General features: G+C 36.6%; 1 protein-coding gene across 5 annotated transcripts in view; it reads right to left on the bottom strand.

Moving 5' to 3' along the window:
* Window positions 1-21,684, bottom strand: part of PHIP (PHIP subunit of CUL4-Ring ligase complex) — a 108,003-nt gene that overhangs the window by 15,112 nt on the left and 71,207 nt on the right. For all 5 annotated transcript variants that reach the window (XM_086745966.1, XM_086745965.1, XM_086745964.1 and 2 more), the window contains 11 exons: window positions 18,683-18,823; window positions 17,776-17,852; window positions 16,805-17,036; window positions 13,186-13,305; window positions 9,439-9,546; window positions 9,106-9,230; window positions 8,821-8,903; window positions 5,116-5,227; window positions 4,841-4,902; window positions 2,438-2,593; window positions 366-486 (listed from right to left, as the gene is read on the bottom strand). In XM_086745966.1, coding sequence (XP_086602092.1) covers window positions 366-486; window positions 2,438-2,593; window positions 4,841-4,902; window positions 5,116-5,227; window positions 8,821-8,903; window positions 9,106-9,230; window positions 9,439-9,546; window positions 13,186-13,305; window positions 16,805-17,036; window positions 17,776-17,852; window positions 18,683-18,823 — 1,337 coding nt within the window. The remainder of the gene's footprint in view (window positions 1-365; window positions 487-2,437; window positions 2,594-4,840; window positions 4,903-5,115; window positions 5,228-8,820; window positions 8,904-9,105; window positions 9,231-9,438; window positions 9,547-13,185; window positions 13,306-16,804; window positions 17,037-17,775; window positions 17,853-18,682; window positions 18,824-21,684) is intronic.

The following is a 21,684-nucleotide window of genomic DNA, read 5'->3' on the forward strand; positions in this document are numbered from 1 at the left end:
TAAAGTGCACTTGACATATTTCTAAGATTTCTCTTATAAAAAAAAAAGATTTTTTTTTTTAATATAATGTGGAAATTTAATCCTTTTGACTGAAAGTCATTTTACTGACCATTTGAATCTGACATGGAGCAAGTCTTTTGTATAAGCAGGCATGTGAATGCCACATAATTCTAAAATACATTTTGGATAAGTTTTTTTAAAGTTTTTTAAGTTTTATAAAATGAAAACTTAGATCAAGGACAGAAGATGGGAGAAAGAGAAAGCGCAGACCTATCCTTATCTCCCAGTTGGGTATTACAAGACCAAAAGCTACCAAAAAAATAGCTGGCAGTATTTCACACTAGGAACTGAGGCTTGGATCTAACCTGTAAAATCTGCTTTCCAGTCTTTGTTTAATGGTGCTGAGGTCTGTGGGATATGCCACAACAGTGCAATACATTGGGTAAGCTTGAAGATCCACAGGTGCCACAAATGCAGAAGCAATATCTAGACAGAATGAAAAAATAACAAAATGAAAAACCAACACAACAAAGTCATATACCTTCAGCAGTTTCAAGATTCCCCCCTCCACAGGATATGCTATTTTCTTCATGTTTGAAACACAGAGCACTTTCCTCAAAACAACTACTCCTCCTCTAGATATTCCAAATAATTTGTGGTATTTTTTACACATAAAGGTGTTTGATGAGGTGCATGCTCTAAGTGCAATCACTGCAATGCCTACTCATTCTGTTGTGCACGAAGCACCACACTCCTCAGAGACATGGCAAGTGCAAGCAAAATACACACATTCAAAATGTAGACTTAACTGTATAAATCATACATATACGAAGACATGTAACTCAGTATTGTTATTTACAACACAGCCTCATTTAATTTGGTTTTATATTGACACTCTCCTATCTTCAAACAAAGCAATCATTACATTCTTACTATAAAAGTTACAGTACTATTTCAATCTCATTACGATACAGGGAAAATCTAGACTCAAAATAAAACAGAAACACAATCTCCCATCCCTACAGCAAAGAAGCCTTCTAAAACCAATCCACCACAATACAAGGACTGCTGAGCAATTTAAGTCTGTGCACCTACACAAACTTGATTTTTTCCTCCTGTGCTTAGAAGCATCATGAGTGCTTAGACACATCATGCTAACATTTTACACCTCAAGGGAAAATACAGTAATACAAACACATAAAAACCCTTTAAAGTCCCGAAGGTCTTTAAAACCAGAAAATATGTTGCTGCAAAACAGACTGCTCCTCTTCTAAAAGCTGTTTACTTACTCTTATGAGTGTTCTAGCAACTGCTACTTTGTACCAATACACACCACATATGCTACAGTTAAATCCCAAACCAAGCAGTATGCGACAACATAATGCAAAATATAAAACCATTACTGTTAGACAGCACAGTGAAAACAACTAAGATTTCATTTCCTGACAAGTTTTTTAAATGTAATTCTGTAATTTGGATAACTACACTGCATGGATATTTCCTTTATTTTGGAAGCAAAGGGAAGCTTCTTATGCAGTATGTCACCAAAGAAGTCACAATATGGAACATTTAGGTATGAGAAGTATTTAAAGAGTTAAGCATTTTCTGGCTTTTTGAAACATGTCTTACCTTGCTTCAAGTACTTCAAAAATCAGGTTTTTTTTAAAAAAATTGTCTGTGAGAAGTGATATATTTAATTTATGACCACTGTTATTCAAAAACCTAAGACTGCTGACTTAACATAGTTTACTCATCACAAAACATATAAAAGACGATTCAGCCTGTATTTCACTAATGGATCTCCATCTCAGACACCCAACTTTGACCATTTAAGTGTTGCAGTGACGTGTTAACAATTACCTTTTCAGAAGCTGCTAACTGCGCTACAATCAAACAGCAGCTTTTCATAAGTTAATCAATTACTTAATCCTCAACATTTTGCCTTTTCCTCAACATTCTGCATAACTAAGGCAATGTATGGGAGAAAACAGGAATTAGAAAAGGCTAACACAGGGGAAATCTACACATAGATACCCATTCCCTAAGTAGATAAGATTCCCCCCCGCCCCCTCCCCTACCCTGTAATATAGTTAATATTCTGTTTATGATAAAGTTTGCAATTTTAACCCCAACAAGAGATTCTGGTAGGTAAAGCAAAAAAATCAAGTACTTATTTTTAGCATGTAACCCCCAAACCCCCAGCATATGTCAAATTATCTACCAAAAAGTGAGAGTCACCTTTGAAAAGAGGAGAAAATTTAGCTTTTATATGTACTCACTATATGAAAAATATAAAAAGGTGCAGTGAGAAAGTTTTGTTCCAGTTAAGAGGTAATAAGGTGTATTTTATTACATTTATTATGGTAACTTTAAAAGTACACATGAGCATAGTCTGAAAAATAAAACACAAACTTATCCTGTATTATTCAGTATTTACCTAGAGTCATAAGTTGGTTTATCCCTGCAATAATTCTGTCACACTCCTCATCTCGGGTCCTGGAACCCCACTCTCCATCCAGAGGTTTGTAGAGCAGTGTTCTACGTTCATCATCTGTTAAAGGAACACTAGTTCCCAGTTCTTCTGGAAATACAGCTAGAATGTAACATGAAAACTAAATAAATCTTTGTATCTTACACAATACATATATCTATATAACACATTATATAACATAATTTTACTAACCAAAGCAAATCCATAGTTCTCGATTCGCTCAAAGACATTTTGGATGCATCCAGTATCCTTTCTGCATATTATTTTATGTTAAAATGTCAATCCTTAAAATGCAGTTTGGTGTACAAGTCCTCCATGAAACAAGATTTATCCTCTTTCTAATAGCTAATAGTAGAATTTATTTTAGAATCAACTATGACACTCCTTTATCACAACGAAGTTTGTTTTCCTTTCAGGGTTTTGGGATTTTTTTTTTTTTAACCCCCAAATTCCTGGTAATAAATGATTTCGGTAATGAGTGGTCAATGATTTTCAGATGGAGTTTAAGATAATGTCTTTGATGTTAATGCTAAAATATTCTTCAGCTAGTGGTTCCACTTTGCCATTCTTTTATAAGGTCAAATGCTAAAACCAGAGCTCCTGAGGAAGTAAATTAAAAGTGCCATAATCCTAGTGTTCTTGAGGACCTACTAACTTTGACCATTCATAATGTAACAGAGGATATTCAGAGTATGATGTAAAGTGCTCTGTTTTAAGAAGGGCTTTTTTTTTTTTTTTAAATCTTTAAAGGACAGTGTACCAAGAGTCAGAATTTGTGGATACAGAAAAAAAAACAGGTTCAGGTTTAGTTATCTGACTATTTAATTATTTCAGTCACATTATGTCTCCAGCTTCTGTATTTTCCTTATGATGAAAAGGTATCCATTAAAAGAAGGGCTGAATCAAAACAAAAAGTTGAAATAAACACGCTCACAACTTAAAAGAATTACTTATGGTTACTTCTATGGTTATTTATGAGTGGTGATATTATCAAACACTTCCTAGAAAACCCAAGGAAAAATGCTGATTCTACTTTATTTTTTAACCAGACTTATGAAATCTTAAAAAAAAAAAAAAAATCCAAACAATAAAACCAAGTAAAGAAGAAATACTGTATGCTTGTCTGTGAACAGACAGGATACTGTGCTTTCCACTCTGCAGCATGCCTATCTGCCACACATGCTGGGCCAGACAGGGAGGAAATCCTATTATTATCAAACCATCCCAAAGGTGCATGTTGCGTTTCCAATGCACTGAACATCTGCAGACATGCTGACAGGTCTCAGAGCAGCCAGTTTCCTCAAAGCTCAAGAAGTGGGCCCATATGAATCTCATGAGGTTCAATAAGACCAAGGGCAAGGTCCTGCACATGGGTCAGGGCAACCCCTAGTATCGATACAGGCTGGAGGATAAAGGGATTGAGAGCAGCCCTCCTGAGAAAGACTTTGGGGTGCTACTGAAAATGAGCCGGCAATGTGTGCGTGCCAGCCAGAAAGCCAACTGGTTGCATCAAAAGAAATACGGCCAGCAGGTCGAGGGAGGTGATTGTCCCCCTCTACTCTGCTCTGGTGAGACCCCACCTGGAGTACTGCACCCAGCCCTGGAGCCCCCAACACAAGAAGGACATGGACCAGTTGGAGAAGGTCCAGAGGAGGGCCACGAAGATAAGAGGGCTGGAACACCCCTCTTACAAAGAAAGGCTAAGAGAGTTGGAACTGTTCAGCCTGGAGAAGAGAAGGCTTCTGGGAAGACCTTATTGCAGCTTTTCAGTACTTAAACGAGGCTTAGAAGAAAGATGCGCAGAAATTTTTTAGCCTGTTGCGATAGGATGAGGGGTAATAGTTTTATACTAAAAAAGAGTACATTAAGACTAGATGTAAGGAAGAAATTTTTCATGATGAAGGTGGTGAAGCACTGGAACAGGTTGCCCAGACAGGTGGTGGATGCCCCATCCCTGGAAACATTTAAAGCCACATTGGACGGAGCTCTGAGCAACCTGATCTAGTTGGAGATGTCCCTGATCCCTGCAGGGGGGTTGGACTAGATGACCTTTAAAAGGTCCCTTCCAACCCTAATGATTCTATGATCATCTGTTGTTAAGTTTTTGTAACATTTCTGTCTATTTCCAACATATACTTAGTTTGTCTATATGCTTTTTCACAGTTCATTTATCTTGAGCCGCTTTTAGTTCAATAACTGATTTAAGGATGTTCTTCAAATGCAACTGGACTGTGGGCCTTACACCCCCAGTCCTCAAGAGAAATCTGATTATTTAGGTAAAATCATATAACATTTTTTTTCTTCTTTAAATACACCCTTAAAGCAAATTACATTATTAATGTATCATACCATTACTTGGTATCAGCTCCATGTCCCAAGGGCTCATCTTCTCAGTATCACCATTGTCCCAGCTTAAAAATAACCACATTTAAATTATCTACTAATATTGCTTCAACAATGTAATTTTTAAATGTTTGTAACGTAACTTACTTACATACCACAGAGTATTATAATAAACTGGTACAGTGAGATGCATGACTGAATTTAATGACAGTAAGTTGCTCAGTCAGTACTTCAAATGAAATAACCAATTAAAATAAAAGATGGAAGGTAAATTTGCTAACCAGACATTGTAGCACTGAAATAAGCTATCAGGATAATCAGGCTGAAGAGGCTCCTGGCTTTCAATTGTACCAAACCACCAAGCATCATCTATCACCGACCTGAAACGATCACCTAGGCAAGAACACAAAATAATTCTGTCAATACGAGGTACCTTTCTCCTCCCAAGAAAAGCAGTTTTTAGATACCTTTGGCTTGATCTGGAATACAGAAACCCTTTTGAACACTTGTAGCATCAACAGGCAAACATGAGTCATACTCAGTTTTTAAAAGATTATTAAATTCTTTCTGAAGGGTTTCTTTAAACCAAAATGGAAGTTAATATGGCATTAAGAAACCCAAAGACTTGCAAATCTATCTACGTATTCTTTATATAAAAATTTCTTAAATTTAATGTAAAAAGTAAGACATTTCAATGCTGTAACTTTAAGACTAAAACTTACTTGCATTAAATACTACATGCTACCTTAAAATAACTGAGCACTGAGACACTTCTATATGGGGAATATTTTATATGCTGCTGAGCTCCTCCTCCTTAGTTTCTGAAGTGTTTTTTTCAGCTACCCAAATGTAAGTCAGAGGTTCACTCCCTTTACTACGCAGGCAATCTGACTGACAAAAGAATAGAATTTATTAAAGCTTCTTCAAAAGGTTAGCAAAGTAATTTACTATGACTTGAAACAGTTTCACTACTGCAAAGAATTTGTCTAGCTGAGAAAAAGGTCAGAAGCATTATTAAAAAAACATTACACGTGTGAGAATACATGTAATACATGCCATACCATCATCAACTCTAAATTTTTACATAACACAAGCACAGTAACAATTTTTAGTGAAGTAGTCAGTTCACTCAGTACAAGAACAAATGTAATTTAAGTCTGAGATTCCAAGAACTGTACATTTTTGCTTTCCTGCAATTTGAACATACAGTTTCTCAACTGCTGCAATGTTTGTTCTATTTCAATACACCCACATTCTGCCCAAATGCTTGCTGCAGTTGTCTGAATTAATAGGAAGTATCTATATTTTCTCAAAAATGTTCTATTCCTTTACTGCACCTTTTTTTTTTAAAATGCAATGGATTGTAAGTAATACTAGGACAATTACAAATCTTCCATTATTAGTCCTAATTGTGCTGAATGTAACAGAACCAAGTATACCAGAAATATCTGAAATGCAAGATCAAAAATGTAAATAAGGGCTGATGCTTTATTTGAAAGCAATAAATTATTCTGAACAGCTCTTCAAGCACAGTATCCCAATATCACTAGGCATTCCCTAGTGATCAGTTTTATAAAAAAAGAAGTCTGTAGGTGCAACTGTGAGTGCATTCATGGGGCTAACCTTAAGCAGTTCAAAACCATTTAAAGGAGTGTATACTGGCAGTCGCTTCCGATTTCTGAAGAGCCACAGCATTTCTACAGACAGAATGCTAAAGCAGAAAACAACATGATTGAAGAAGCCCACAAAACAATCTTTTGAATCACTGTTTTTCCAATGTCCTTTATGCCGTCTCACTTATGCAGACAGTAGACTAAAAATTCTTATTAGAAGCAGCATAATTTTCCAGAACTGTGCATCACCAGATGCCATTAGCTTGACAAAAATGCATGTTTAACTTAAAGTGGCTGCTATGTAAGAGACAGGTATGCACACCTAAGACACACAGCAAAAGCTGCAGGAATCCTACTGGAGTAGCTTTTAGCTCAAGTATTAGTATTGTCGTTAAACTATAACACAAAGATATGCAATAACTAGAATCTGAGAACCTGTCACTTCTCAAACTTTAGTTTTCTTCTTTCTGAAAGGATTCATACATTAATATACACTTAACATTAAAACTATAAATATCATAGATAAGCAAATACTCTTCTCTAGAACAAACAAAACCCAAACAGCAACAAAAACACACCACAAAAAAAAAAAAAAAACAAAAACAACCAAACAAACAAAAAACCCACAAAAAACACCAACCTCAAAACCTCCCAACAAAACACCAAGGATGATTATTAAAGACCAATGTTTTAACGACTTAAGGTGGAGTCAGAACATTTAATATCCAGTGACTCTCCAAATAGCAGCTATAAAAATACTGATTTATAGGCAAAGTGCCAGAAACCACAGAGGAATAAGAAAAGATAGTAACAGTAGTCCTTAGAAGACAAACCAGCACCTGCATGATATAAAAAAAAGTATCAATTTGTTGATGAAGAGCTACGGTGAAAGTTCAGAAGACTAGAGCATGTCAGATAAATCTTGGGGATTTCAGCTTCATGTGGTTAAATACTCAGCAACTGCTTCATGTACAGTTCTAAAGCCTTTCTCCTTATCCTGGTAGGAAATATTATCTGCTTTCAAGGAATATTTTTATAACGTGTTTCACACTGCAACAAAACAGTGTACAATTTGTTTCAAGTTCATAGGCATATACTAGTGAAGTATCCAAAGCGTCAATGTAGAGAGCAGGCTAGCACTCTGGAAGGCCCCTGAAGTGGCCTTTAACAGCATTGTCTTTCTCGTCTCTGCTTTAGCATTTCCTGTAGTCTCAAAGGATGAGACTATTTTACCACTATTTTTACCATCCAAAAGAGGAATGGACACATACTTGTCAGAGTTACAAGCTGGTATTAGACACTACTGGCCCGAATCTCACATTATTTACATTGAAGGCTTGACAAAAGATTCAGGCAAGTTTAATACTTCTTGTGTAGCTCAGATTCTTTCCACACTGCAAGTTTCTAGAAATACAGTCACCAGCCCAGTAAGGAGGTGCTACCTATGCTCATAGTCTTGAGAACAGCAAGGCTAACATTTCAAAGCCTCCTTTACTTCTGGATTTCTGTCACAGTGGCTGACAGATAACTGCTGGCTAGGCTGTTAACATACAAGGTATGGCAGTCATTCTTCTACTACTGCTGTGATCTTGTAGGAAAACATTATGCAGCTTTCTCTCCCCCTAGTTAGATCTCATTGTTGAAAGGTGATTTTTGTTATCACATGGAAAAATGACTAGGAAATAATCTGACTGGAAGACATGCCTGTCATGGACATTCTGCAGCACCCAACACTTTGAAATAGCTAAGCATGAGCAAAGTAAAATGTATCAAAAACATCCCCACATCATACATCTGTGAATTATAACTACATACACTTCAATTAAGCTAAACCATATGGGGTTTAGAGTAGAACTCAAACAAAAAGACAAGGGAAGAACATTCTCTTTGTACAGTTTAGAGATCATAAACTTCCTATGGTGGTGAAGGTATTTCTCTGTTTCCATCAGAAATTCCAGGAAAAAAAAAAAAATCTAGTAGTAATGCAGTTGTAAGATGTCCTTCAATTAGAAAAAAAAAAAGAAAGAAAAAGAAAAAAGAGACAAGCAATATATAGGCTACAATAAGTTATGTTACCAATAAACACCATATTTTTGCAAAGTGTTCCTAATTCCTCTCTGCATATAACACATAATCAAGATTTTCTTTGCACTTTTTTACAGATCACCTTCAGTATTTTCTTTGCTTGCTGTAGCTTGAGTCAAGGACAAAGTAGGACTTCATATCCAAATATGGACAGAGTTTATTCTCTGGTTCCAGTCCAATATTAGGATTTATTTACTACAACATACTTTTTAAGAAGTCATCATGAAAATAGGTAGACACTTAGAAAAAACAAAACACACACACCAAAAAAGTCCCCCCACAACTCACCTATATTCCATCGCCTGTGTTTTGCATCATCAAACTGCTGCCTCAAAACTAGGAAGTCTATGACATCTGGCATATCATGGTACCTAATTGCAACAAAACACACAACTATTAAGTGATAAAACAGTAAAAGCACAAAGTAAACCACTTATATAAAAATGTAACACTTCGAATTCCACACTTCAAAAGCAAAAGCTCAAGTCACAGCCTTAATGGTATCTCTTAACTTTCACCCTCACCCCACCCTGCAAGACAGGCCGTAACTGAATATAACATTGCTTTGCTTACTTCATGGTGAATGATCCTCCAGTTAGTTTACCCGTATCGGGGTCAAGAAAAGCCAGTTTAAGACAGCAGAGAGTAGGCAATCCCACTTCGTACTTAATCCCAACTATTTTCATCAGCTCTTGCTCCTGGAATAAACAAAATGTTACGTACCACCACTGAAGTCAAGATGACTATAACAACATTTGACTATTTATTAAGTTAATATTTTAAGATAAGTGGGGGAAACTGAGAGCACGACATTAGAAGTATCTGTACCAAGAATCTTCTTTCACTTAGTTTCCAAACTTTTTTTTAATATTAAGATACCAAGCAAAAATGAAAAAGAAGTCATACCCGTAACTCCATTTTATGCCAGGGTTGTTTTTTGGGATTAATACTATATATTTTATTCTTCTTAGCCATTACAACGTATGCTTCATGACCTTGTCGGAAGTAGTAGACCTAAAAGTGAAATGTGACAGTTTCTAACAAAGACTTTGAGGAGTTGAAACACTAGCATATCACTGCTATACAATGTGCATACTTTCTATTTTATCATCAACATTTTTTTTCCTCTGTTTTTTTTCCAATAGTCACGGGTTCTCAAAAAATTAAGTAGTGGACAATTAAAGCAGGCATCATAGTAATGTTTACAGAAAAAGTAGGAAAGATTTAGAATATCATTTTCCATATGAACAAAGATATCCCAAATTACACGTGCAAGACCAAAGCTAAATCAGTAACAACAACATCTATTCATTATTGCACTACAGAACAATTCAGTAACAGTAACATGAATTCCACCAATCCACCTGGTTATTCACCACTGTAGGACAGCCCTAAGATGACAATCAAGTATCACTAACTTCACTATCTGGTTAGTTCTGGTTATCTCAACATACTTTTTTTTTGAACAAGAAATACATTCTAGAAGGAAAATTCTGCTGTTTGTTATTGTTCTGGTAAGATTTTGGTGTTTGCTTCCATACCACCAAAGAAACAGCATAACAAAGACATGAACAAGCTGAAAACAGACATTTAAAGTACTTATTAAAAATTTTCAAATCCTTTCACTATAAATTGCCATGGTCCAGATAACCAGAGTCTATTTGTTTTACTTTGATCCTATTGTATATGATAACATGTGGATGGATGTTTTTGTTATAAACCATCACTGCAATGAAGTAGTAAGCTAAAAACCTTAAACATATTCAAGGAATGTATCTGAAATGCGAAAAAGAGGCTCCTCAAACTAATTAGAACAAAGATCTGATAAATAGCTGTATTCCAGGTATGATGCATTCCAAATAAAAAAAAATCCTCTAAAAGTGCCCTGAGCCAGAAATATGGGATTTCCATCAAGTAGGATGAGGGAACAATAGCTTAAGTATAAAGGCCTAACACAAGAAAAAAAAAAAAAAAAAAAAGAGTGAAAACCCCTCAGTAAATTTTAAAATACCTTTACACAAATAAATACAGTAATATTTGTATTTCCACATGCTTTCCAAAACTGCTGTATCACCAAACATTATAAATGTTTGACAAGTTTCTACATTAACAGTTAATGAACTTTCTTAATGTCACATGGCAATGTTTTTTTAAATTGAGTACTCTTCACCTTCACTCTGCACCACAATTTTTTTTTTAAACTTTTGTTTTTCAGAGTAGTCGACATGCACAATATCCTTGTAGGGAAAAAAGACACAGTAGCTGTGAGAATCTCCTATGCATTGTCAGAATCTAACTGGCAGGAAAAGGAACACAGGCTATGGAGAGACAGATCTAAAGTAATGCCAATTTAAGTTACACTTTCAACGTTGTGACAATTGTTTCCTGTACCTTCCAGTGAATCAAAAAAAGCATCAACAGAAAAAATACGCTCAGTGGCACAGGCTACAAACAATTTCTCCTACACTTACTGTTTCTGCTAAACCTCTATATAAATTCAACTCACTCTTTACAGAAGTGAAACATTTTTATTTTGTAAGTGGCTCTAAGCACTGCATCTTCTGTCAGAAGAACAAATTAGGTATCTGTAGAAAAAGGCATTTGTGCCTTTTTCCAGGAAATTGTACGTTTAATCTTGATAAATTCCTGCTTCTGCACATTTGCTGTAGTACCCAGACATAAGCGTTCTTTATGGCATTAATGGTAGAGTACTACAAAGAATATACATTGTATTTCAATAATCAGACAGGGAAATTGCAGTCTCATCTCTCTGATGTGTTTCCACTGTTGCTTGAGACACATGACAAAGGTCTCTAAATGGCAGTATTCAGAAATGGAAAAGGGATGGTACATGCTATTCTTATTCACTGAGTATAACTAAATATAGCACTACTGTTTTTTCTGACTTGTTTGTACAGCTGTAAGAGAACAAATTTGAATTATCTCTCCTTCCAAATCTTCTAAAACATACCAACTATCCACCAAAATATTCGAAGGCCACATGAGACCTCTTTGCATCATATTTCTCCAATTAAATAAATCTTTTATTTATTTGGATCTCAAAACTCTTAGCTATTCTCGATGAATAGCTTCTTTTAATGTCTTAAGCAAATCTGGGGAGGGCAAGTATCAGACATGGAATTTTAGTCAGTGTAGCCTGATTACAAACATACTCTCCAGTGGTGCACCTACTCCTACTTTCTAGGCACAGGACAGGAAATTTCCTGTTCACCAATACAAAGCATTTTTCAGCAAAAGAATGCAGCCTACTTAGATATTCCTAGTACACACCACATGAGCTATTCAGCAGGTGCCAAACCAAACACACCAGTTTGTCTTACTAAACCAATATGATGTTAAAGTCTCTAGGGTACTACGGTACAGATAAATCCTTGGCTGCTTCTCTGTACCCAGATGGTATCAGGAACCAAATATATTTGAATTTGATCTTTTGAACGGCACAGTCTCCAAAACATGCTTGCTGGAGGGTATAAATACAAAAGCATTTTCTCCAATTGCAACTCTCGACTTGAAGCGCTCCTTCCCTCACTCAATAGAAATGCCTCCATAATTTTTGCATAGCTGTGCTGTGAACTGTATCAGTGAAATGATCCAGTAAAAACAAAACTGCTTGCACATGCAACCTCTGCTCTTGATTCAGTTTCTAAGGTGGTACCTACAAACAGCTCTAGCTCAAGACCAAACTTAAGCAACTTTGCCATCACATCAAGTATTTCTCCAACTGAATTCTGAAGGTGTGAGCTATACAAGAACTCTGTTTAGTACCTCAGAAACACATTGTTCCCTGAAGAGTCAACAGACTACACATTACAGCATAAGTCAGCTATTTCCTCTTATTTTAACCTGAGGGGATGTGGGGAAAAATGCACAGACTCTTATTTTCAAGACTGCCTTCTATCTAATACTACTTACTCATACAATTCACTGTGATGTTCACACACTACATATTTCAAAGTAGAAAACCGGTGGGTGTCCTTTTGATACTTTAAGACATCTAGACCATGTTTGCAAAGTGTTTACAGTCTAGTTCATATAAAATATATCTATACAAAACTTCTCTTGTGGTTTTCTGTTCTAAGAGACCAGCAGAAGTTTTCTGATATCAGAAACAAGTGAAAAGGACAATATCAGCATTTTTCTTCAGCATAAATGAATTTTAAAAAGAAACACCACAAAAAACCTACTCTCCCTCCAAAGGTTTAATTTTCATTTGTACTTCAAGTCCCAAACTAAAGTTTTCCAAACAAATTCATACTTCATTTCTTACCTATTCTTCAGTGTACAAGATGCTCTACAACTAAGGACTAGTTTCACGAGATAAAGCTTCTCACACAGCTTGTACACATGCGTCATATCACACTGAACATAGTACAAGAAAGAACGTTACTATAACAGCATGGAACAAAAAAAAAAGTCAAAACAACACTGTGCAGAATATTTTAAGTATGAAGAAGACTAAAGGAAGTGAAAGCCAGATCAAAGAAGAATTTGAAGAAAATAAAAATTATTCTGATAATAAATGGTATTAAATCTTGGGGCGGGGGCGCGGTGGCGCCGCTGCGGATCACAGATGGAAAAAAAGGCAGAAACAAGCTGAAAGAAGCAAGAACACAGAGGGAAAATCTACAATACCTCATCTCCCATCTGTGGCACAAACGGGCACCGACGAGGAACAGTGTCTGTAATCCATGCTGAAGGCAGCCATTCTTCCAGTGTCAAACCATTTTCTGCCAGAACTCCTACAGCCAGCCTCTGAAGAAAACACACAAGATTAATATGAATAAACTAACATTTGTGGAAGCCTTCTATTTTGGGAAGTGTTTTATTAAAATCAACTGCCCTTTCTTAAGTATATTTAATGTAAAAAGGAAATTATTGCCAGTGTGAAGATAAACCTTACTTAAGTGATTACAGTAACACCAAGACCAAAAACATTAATAAGCTGAAAAACTAAGTGGGTTGTAATTTTTTTTTTTTTTTTTTACTTTGTTGGTTTTGAGGAAGTGCTAGTGGGGCTCTTCTAACAAAAAGACTGAATTTATTAACACACTGTTGTGGTTCAACCCCAGTCAGCAACTAAGTACCACACGGCTGCTTGCTCACCTCCCCCCACCACCCTAACCCTTGCTGGGATGGGGAATAGAACTGGAAGGGTAAAAGTAAGAAAAGTTGTGGGTTAAGAGCAGTTTAATGAAATAATAGTAATAATGTTGCAGTAGTAGTAGTAATGAAAACAACTAAAATAGATAGAAACAAAACCTAAGACAAACAAGTGATGCAACTGCTCACTACCTGCCAACCAACGCCCAGCTAGCCTCTGAGTAGCGACTGCAAAGCAGAACTGAGAGCAATCCCAGAAGAAACCTAAGCAGCAATACCGGAACAGTGATTTCCAGGAATTTCCCCTCTGGTCAATCCCTACTTATATATTGAGCATGACACCTATGGTATGGAATACTTCCTTCAGCCTGTCTGGATCAGCTGTACTGGCTATAACCTCCTAGCTTCTTGCACCTGCACACTACCAAAACCTGGGAAGTTGGAAAAAGTCCTTGATGTCTCAGCAACAACTAGTATAACATCAGTGTGTTATCAACATTCTTCACATACCAAATCCCACACTAAATACAAAACACAGTAGCTACTGGGAAGAAAATTAGCTCCAACCCAGTCAAAAGCAGGATGCACTCCAGTAACTATCTCATGCCCAAAAAGATAAAACTGAAATACGCCACTCTCTTCAACCAAATTCACACAGTTGCCTTAGCCCATAAGACCACAACTATATGTAAGACCACAAGCTCCAATAAGGAACCCCACGAAATGAGGAGGAAGAGATTAACAAACATAAACAGAGGTAAAGCATGTGGAAATGGTCCAGACTCGGTACATCCACTTTATCTACTGGCATATGTACTACAACATGCTGTGGAACTCCATTTTCAGATTGTAAATCCACATGATTTATTTATAAGTAACAAAGGTCACTGCAGTTGCTAGTACTAGGCACATACTGCACGTCTATACCTAAGAGGCCAGATAAAGCAGGTTTTTGTACAACCGTCCAAGCAAGGTTGCTTTGAAATTATTAACAGCATCTTGTGCACATACAGAAGGCAACCTCTGATGGTTGTACAGAAATCACTCCATATAGCCACTGATGGAAGACCCTGCATCCTCAGGCTGCAAATAGGATGCTCCAAGTGTAACTCAATTGCACAAATTCAAATGTGGTTTCACCAGAACGGGAACCGCTTTGAGTGCGCCACTGGAGTGCCAGTGTGTACCACAGGAAAAAGCATACAAACAGTTAAAAACAAACAAAAATAACAAAACCTCTCCACTGCAATAAATCACTGACATAGAAGCACCTTGTGGATTTTAAGGTTCAAGTAGGTCTATCTTGTGGAAAAGTGATGCACTGTGTGAGAGCAAAGTCTGTCTAGCTCATTGGTGAATTATTGAAAGGTAATAAGAAAAAGACTTTAAAGATAAAATCTTCCCTTCTTATAACTTCACACATTAATAATCAGTTTAAGACTCTTTGGAAGCCAAGACTGAACTCAGATCATCACAGTTAATCACCAGGAAGAGACGAGTCCCATTGAATTTGTCTAATAATTTCTGAAACTCTACTAAATCTTTCAGTAATTAGTTTCACAACCTGATTACACACTCAGGTGGTTTGGGGTTTCTGTTTGCTTTTGAGGGGCGGGGGTTGAATGGGGAAAGGGCTCTTCTTCAAGATTCATGTCTCTGCCAGTGAGTGTTACATCTCATTGTAACAAAATAAGAAAGGAAGTAATTCTGCATTTATTAATTTCTAAACCATTCATAGTTTTATAAAAGCTTTATCTATCTCCTAAAAACTCTCTCCCTTCTAAGAGTCAGTCTCTTTGTGTCTGCCCCAAAGAAAAAATAATCTGTACTCTTTTATATTCCTGGGTGCTTCTTTCTTGCCCTTCTTCACTGCTGTGTAATTTTTTAGACTGATTTTTGGTGGAGAGGGATTAGAAATGTAAGCACCATTCAAGATCTTGACAGCCCATGCATTAATAGAGAAGAATGATGTTCTTTGTCTACTTCTTTTTTAATTCCTAAGATTCTGTGCCTGGCTACAAAGATGGTCAAAATTTCTTTCCTGAATGGAAAGCCCTGGTTTTGATTCAGGTGCAGGAAACAGGAAGAACTTCCTACCAGTAAGGACTGTGAGCCCTCTGCCCAGGAGGCAGAATCTCCACCACAAGAAACTTCAAAGATAAATATCTGTCAGGAATGACAGGTATAATTAATCCTACCTAGGGGCAGAGGGAAGAGGAATGATTTTCTGATATTTCTTCCAGCCAAATATTTTCTAGTGATTCAAGAATGGAGCAGACCATCTCTAAAAATCTGAAATACCTAAGCCTGATATTTTTTGAATCAAAGATCTCCTGCATCTCGATAACTGGGACCAAAATGGATGCACAATTCCCAAAAAACTCAATTCAGCTTTAAACTAAGTGTAAATAGTAGGCTGTCAGCCAGTCTTACATTTTATAATAAAAAGCTAAACTAGAGCTTTCAACCATTAAAAAGAACAAACCACTACCTATCTTCCTGATCTCACACCTTCTTCTCATTCCAGACTGTGCAAATACCAAGATAGTATTACTATGGACATTACGACCATGTACAATAAACAAAAAGTAGCCTCAAAGAGTAATGACTACCACCTAACATCCTGCATGTCTTACCAAAGATTCACAATAAAGCTGATACTATGCCACCCCGCATATTAAAACAGCTGTTTTGTCAGTCCACCTTCTAATGAGGGTGCCAAAATGCCAAAATGAAGATCTTAAGGAATGTTGAGGACTCCTAATCTTATAAATAAAATACAGTTATGTAGTTACTTAGATGATACAGATGGTTTCCTTGGGTATTGCAAAAATAGAAGCTATGAACTTAAGAAAGCAATCACCATCTACCAGATAGATCACTTCTAGTCTTTGTAAAGAACGAATGAAGGAAGTTTCTGGTCCGAGAAAAGATGGTGTTAAGGACAATGAAAGTGTTACTTAAGCAAAACGCATCATATTTAGACAGTGTATCACTATAACAACCTATCATTTGATTTACAAGAGTCAGAAATTACAATTTATTACTAGTAAAAGTCATGATGCATTTTCAAATTAGACAGTATTAAATCAGTTATCTAATTCTAAGACAGTAGAATTGAGCACCCTGTAATATACAAAGAACATCCAACCTTTTGTTTTCTCTCTTTGGGTTTCCTCTTCTTTGGCGATGTTGATGGTCCATCTTTTTCCTCAAACCCTTTTTTCCTTTCCTTTTTAATTTGCTTTTTCTGTTTTTCAGGTCCTTCTTCATCCTCTGAACTACTTTCTGCTTTCTTTGTTTTAATTTTAGGAATTTTCTTTGGTGGTTGCAGATTAATTCCTGCATCTGCTGTCCAGTCAGAATAATCACTGGAGTAGTCACTACATATGATATACCAAAAAGAAATCAAAAAACAAAAGTTAAAAAGCAATTCTAAGTGCGTTAATTACAGAGTATAGCCTAATACAAGATTATAGTTAATCTAGATAACTACAATATTTTAAACAGTTAAAACCAGTCCCTAAAACCCTATATTCTATCTACAATTTAAATTGTAATAAACCAAAAACTTTGAGATAATTCAGTCTTCTAAGAAGCCTAACTTCAAGCATCAGTAGAAGTAAATCTACTGTTCACTTGGTCAACTCAAGATGATACATGTCTGGATATGGTTCTCAGGACTTCTGGTTTTGAATAGCTTTGAACAAAGGTTAACAACAACAACAAAAAATCTGCTACAGAAGAAACAAGAAGTGGATTGAAGCTACCTCAATCTTTGCTCTATAATTTCAAATAACGGGTCAGCAGAGGCAGTCACACAGCTCAGACCGACAGTCGTAGGGAACTGCTACCACATGCCTGAAAGCACGCGTGCACCTCCAAAGAATAACCCTTCTGCAAAACCAAATCGGAAACAGTTCTGCTTCTGGCAAACAAGGATTGAAACTTCCCTAAATTTTAGTTAGTAATATAGCTAAAAATAAAAACTGACAGTTTTAAGTAATTTTTAATCTTTTCTTCTAAATGTGCAGTTTTAGTTATTACTAATTAACTGCTTACAGAAAGATTATTTACAATTCATCAGCAGGATTTTCCTCTGTAAGGTTTACTGTCACTTACCTAGAACTGCCATCACTGTGCCATGCTCTTTCATCATCTTCTGATGTTCCACCACTGGCAACAACTACTTCTCCTTCCTAACAATGGAGGTAGGGCAAAAGAGGGGAGGCAAGGAAAAAGAAAGCATTTTATTTGGAACTCAAAAAAAGTTATAATACATGACAACATGACTCAGACTCGTCTAGGCTTTATATGTGTTACAAACACACAGCACTATAAAAGCTTTATGTTGTTCAAAAAGCATGTTAGTTTGCAGATACTTTAATGGACTTAACTCGATGAAAAGAAGTAAGAAAATATCTATGCCTGAACAAATGCAGTGTTGGGCAACATTTTTTTAACATACAGCCAGCAGAGACCTGAGTGCTTCTCAATCTCCATTTCAAAAGGCCAGCTTATCTTTTTGAAAATTACATCCAGCCTTTTTAAATGTAGTATTTTCAAATCTTTTCAATTAATATCAAACAAAAACCCAGTACAAGTCTTATATATTCTCAATATTCATTTCTCCACTGTAGCTACAGAAGCACAGAATGGTTGAGGCTGAAAGGGACCTGAGGGAGGTCATATTGTCCAACCTCCCTGTTCAAGCAGGGCCACCTAGAGCCGGTGACCATACTGATTAGGGTCAAAAATACAGGGAAGATTTAACATTGGACACATATACTTTGAAAAATGCCTTACAAATGAGCTTTTCTCCCCTTTGTCACTTACTTTTTAGTCAAAACTGAACACATACTACAGCATGTGAAAATCTAATTCAACATCCATTTTTAAAGAGGTAAATGAAAGCGCACAATGAAGAACAACCTAAGTTTCCACTTCAAACAACGTTTAATTAGCTGAAGCAGGAGCTTAACGAGTAGAAATGCAATATAAAAGATTGCCTCATGAATAAAGATCTTACGTCTGAGGAACTGTGGCCATTTTCTAACTCTTCAGCAGGCCTTGCAGTTTCTTCTACTGCATATCTTGTACGATAGTTGTGCTGATTAGCTTGCTGTTTCCTTGAGTCACTAGTGTCTAGTAAATGATCATGAGAATGGTTCTGTGAAGATAAGAAAGTCAAAATACATAATTTTTGAGTATATATTTTATTAATACATACAATTTTCTTTACTAATAGTATTCCAGGAAGCAACTTTTGCAGTAGCAAAAAGATTTAAGTTTCAACATCACAAAATTCAAAACAGTCGACATGCCCAAAACTAAAGAGCTGCTGAAGAAAACACTCCATGTGCAAAGTTGAATATAAATACCAAGCAGTTCAGTATAGTCTGGAAATAATTATAAGTTCTTCCTAGATATAACAGAAAATTCTTGTCTTGAATTATTAAAACTCTTCATTCTCTACAAGGTACACATCAGTTAACTACTGATAGGCTGTTAAGTGCTTGTAACAGCTCAAAATTACACCAAAATTGGCCATGAGAGGAAAGAGGACTCTTACAGAGAATTCTGGAGTGTGTTATTTTGCAACTGAGTGGTCAGATCTATTAGAAGACTCATACAGTAATACATCTCTGAATGCTAAGAGATGACTGTTACCAAGTACAAGCCTTAAAGTGGTAAGATGATGCATGGAAGAACTCAAATGAATGAGTCAACTGGAAAAAAATCTGAGTTCTTATGAAGCTTAGAAGGATGAAAGGCTGTAATTAAGAAACACTTCACGCTCCAGCATAAAGAGATTTTGTTCCTCCCATGGAATATACATTGTACAAACACTTGCTCTCAAAACAGTGTATGTTGTATTAGTCCCCAACCCCCAGGAAGAAAAAAAAAAAAAAAAGAAAAAGGAAAAAAAAAAGAAAAAGAAAAGAAAGAGCTACAATCTCTATTTCAAGAGTTTTGTGCTAATTTTTTTTGGTGTGCATATTTGAACTTCAGCCTAGCTCAGAAATAGTTTCTGGACACATTCCTAGATGCCACAAAAGGAGGTACACTTTCCCAGTGCTGTCTCTCTTCCATAAAGAAAACCTCAGCTATCTAATCTATTAGGTGCTGACATGGTTGAAAAAACAGTCCCAGAGAAAGCAAGCAGAACTGCAGCAAACCACAGAAAGGTATTAATATTATCGGTGTCTTCTACTAGGGCAGACTGCTTATATCTATTCCTCTTGGGTTTTTTTCTTTTGTAGGAAATATAAGATCTTTCCTGTCATGTATGATGAAAAGTTGGTTCATGAGGTTAAATTTTCTCATTGAGGAAAGACCCACTTTTCGGTGAAAACTGTACTAAAACTTGGCTAAGCAGCAGTAGTTAAGAGTTGGTTTTCCTTAGCCACAACTATTTACCTTAAAATGCAGTACTCTGGCAGCTAGAGCTTTTCTCCTACCCTTCTCATTAGAAGATACAAGCCTTTTTCAGGTGTGACTACAACAGTTCAGTAGGGTAGGGCAGCACGCCAATCTGTACAATTGTATTCAGCAAAGCACATAGGAACAACATGAAACTGCTCTATCCTCTATTCAGTGAGCATTGTGTTTCTGTTGTTCTGTCCAGTTAATTCAAGTTGGGGAAGCTACCACTGACAGCACATCTACCACAGACACTTCTAATGGGATTACTCAGCAATCAGCATTTTAACATTGCCCAAGACTTTTCCTTCTGGATTCAAACTGGCAGCACATACCAGATCTCCTCAAGCTGCTCTGACCCGACCCAGAACAGCTCCAAGGTAGCCCTAAGACTAGTAACTGAGCCCATCACACAGTCTTCTGTCCCTCAGCCTGCTGGCTGTCGCTGCTCAGTTCTCATCAAGCTCTCGAGATTCATCGCTAAAGCAGGAGAGGTCATAAAATCAGCGTTAGAGCAACTTGCTTCTGCTACTTTTTATAAAGCTCATCTGACTCTTAGCATCATGAACCATGGTATAAGGAAGCATAAACAACAGAAATGAAATCACATAAGCCCAATAAAACAAATTAGTCAAGCATCCTTTACAATAATAAGGACATATTTTGCAGAAGCTACATTACAGCCCGATTGTAATGCTCATGTCTTCCCTCTAGAGACAAAAGTCCTGAAAATTTACATCCCAATTTCTATTCAGAGGTGAGACGTCTCAAATAATTATTATAAATATAGCTTTTCCCTACTTATACTAGAACTATAGATACTTGGAAAACTGAAGTGCTTTGCATTACTCTGGCTTTGGAAAGAGTTGTTCTCCTTTGGCAGTTCAAAGCTTGAGGAAAAAAAAAAAAACAAACACCCGAAAACTCACCCCACAAATCATTCCTTCATGGAAGCAAGGAACATCACTGTATAAGTATTGGACCATGGCAATGCCAAAGAGTAACAACCTGCTTTGGGAAAGATGCAATGCCAAACCAAGAATGGAGAAAAAAAAATGAAAACAAAACCACAAGCAGTTACCCATAAGTAACAGAACAACTGAAGCTGGAAGGGACCTCTGGATGTCACCCTGTCCAACCCCACTACTTAAGCAGGGACCATAAGGCATATATATTCCACACCTTCCCAAAATGTGTATTTTAATACCGCTCCTATTAAACATAGCTTTGCAAAAATCTGATGAGGAGTTGCAGGTCAGGCAGATTTTTATTTATTTGGGGAGGGGTGAGGTGGAGTGTGAAGGTTTGACTAAAAAGACAAAGTATTACAAGCTTTTTCTGACAAAATGGAATCTAGCACCAACATCTTCAACAACAACTGAGGAAACACAGCTTATGGTCTTCTCCCCCCTCCAATATCCTAAAGGAAGAGTTTGAAATTGGACTCTTAACTCTAATGGGAGGCTTGGAAATAAAGCCAAGATAACCAACGATTTGAGGTTCAATCATCACTTTCTCTTGCTCTCAATACACTTTGATGAACAGTCATATATGCTGACAAGTACCTTGTATCATATCCAAGACTTTCAGTCAATATCAGAGCACATC

This window comes from Chlamydotis macqueenii, chromosome 3 (genome assembly GCF_036417535.1).
Source record: "Chlamydotis macqueenii isolate bChlMac1 chromosome 3, bChlMac1.mat, whole genome shotgun sequence".
Lineage (NCBI taxonomy): Eukaryota > Metazoa > Chordata > Aves > Otidiformes > Otididae > Chlamydotis > Chlamydotis macqueenii.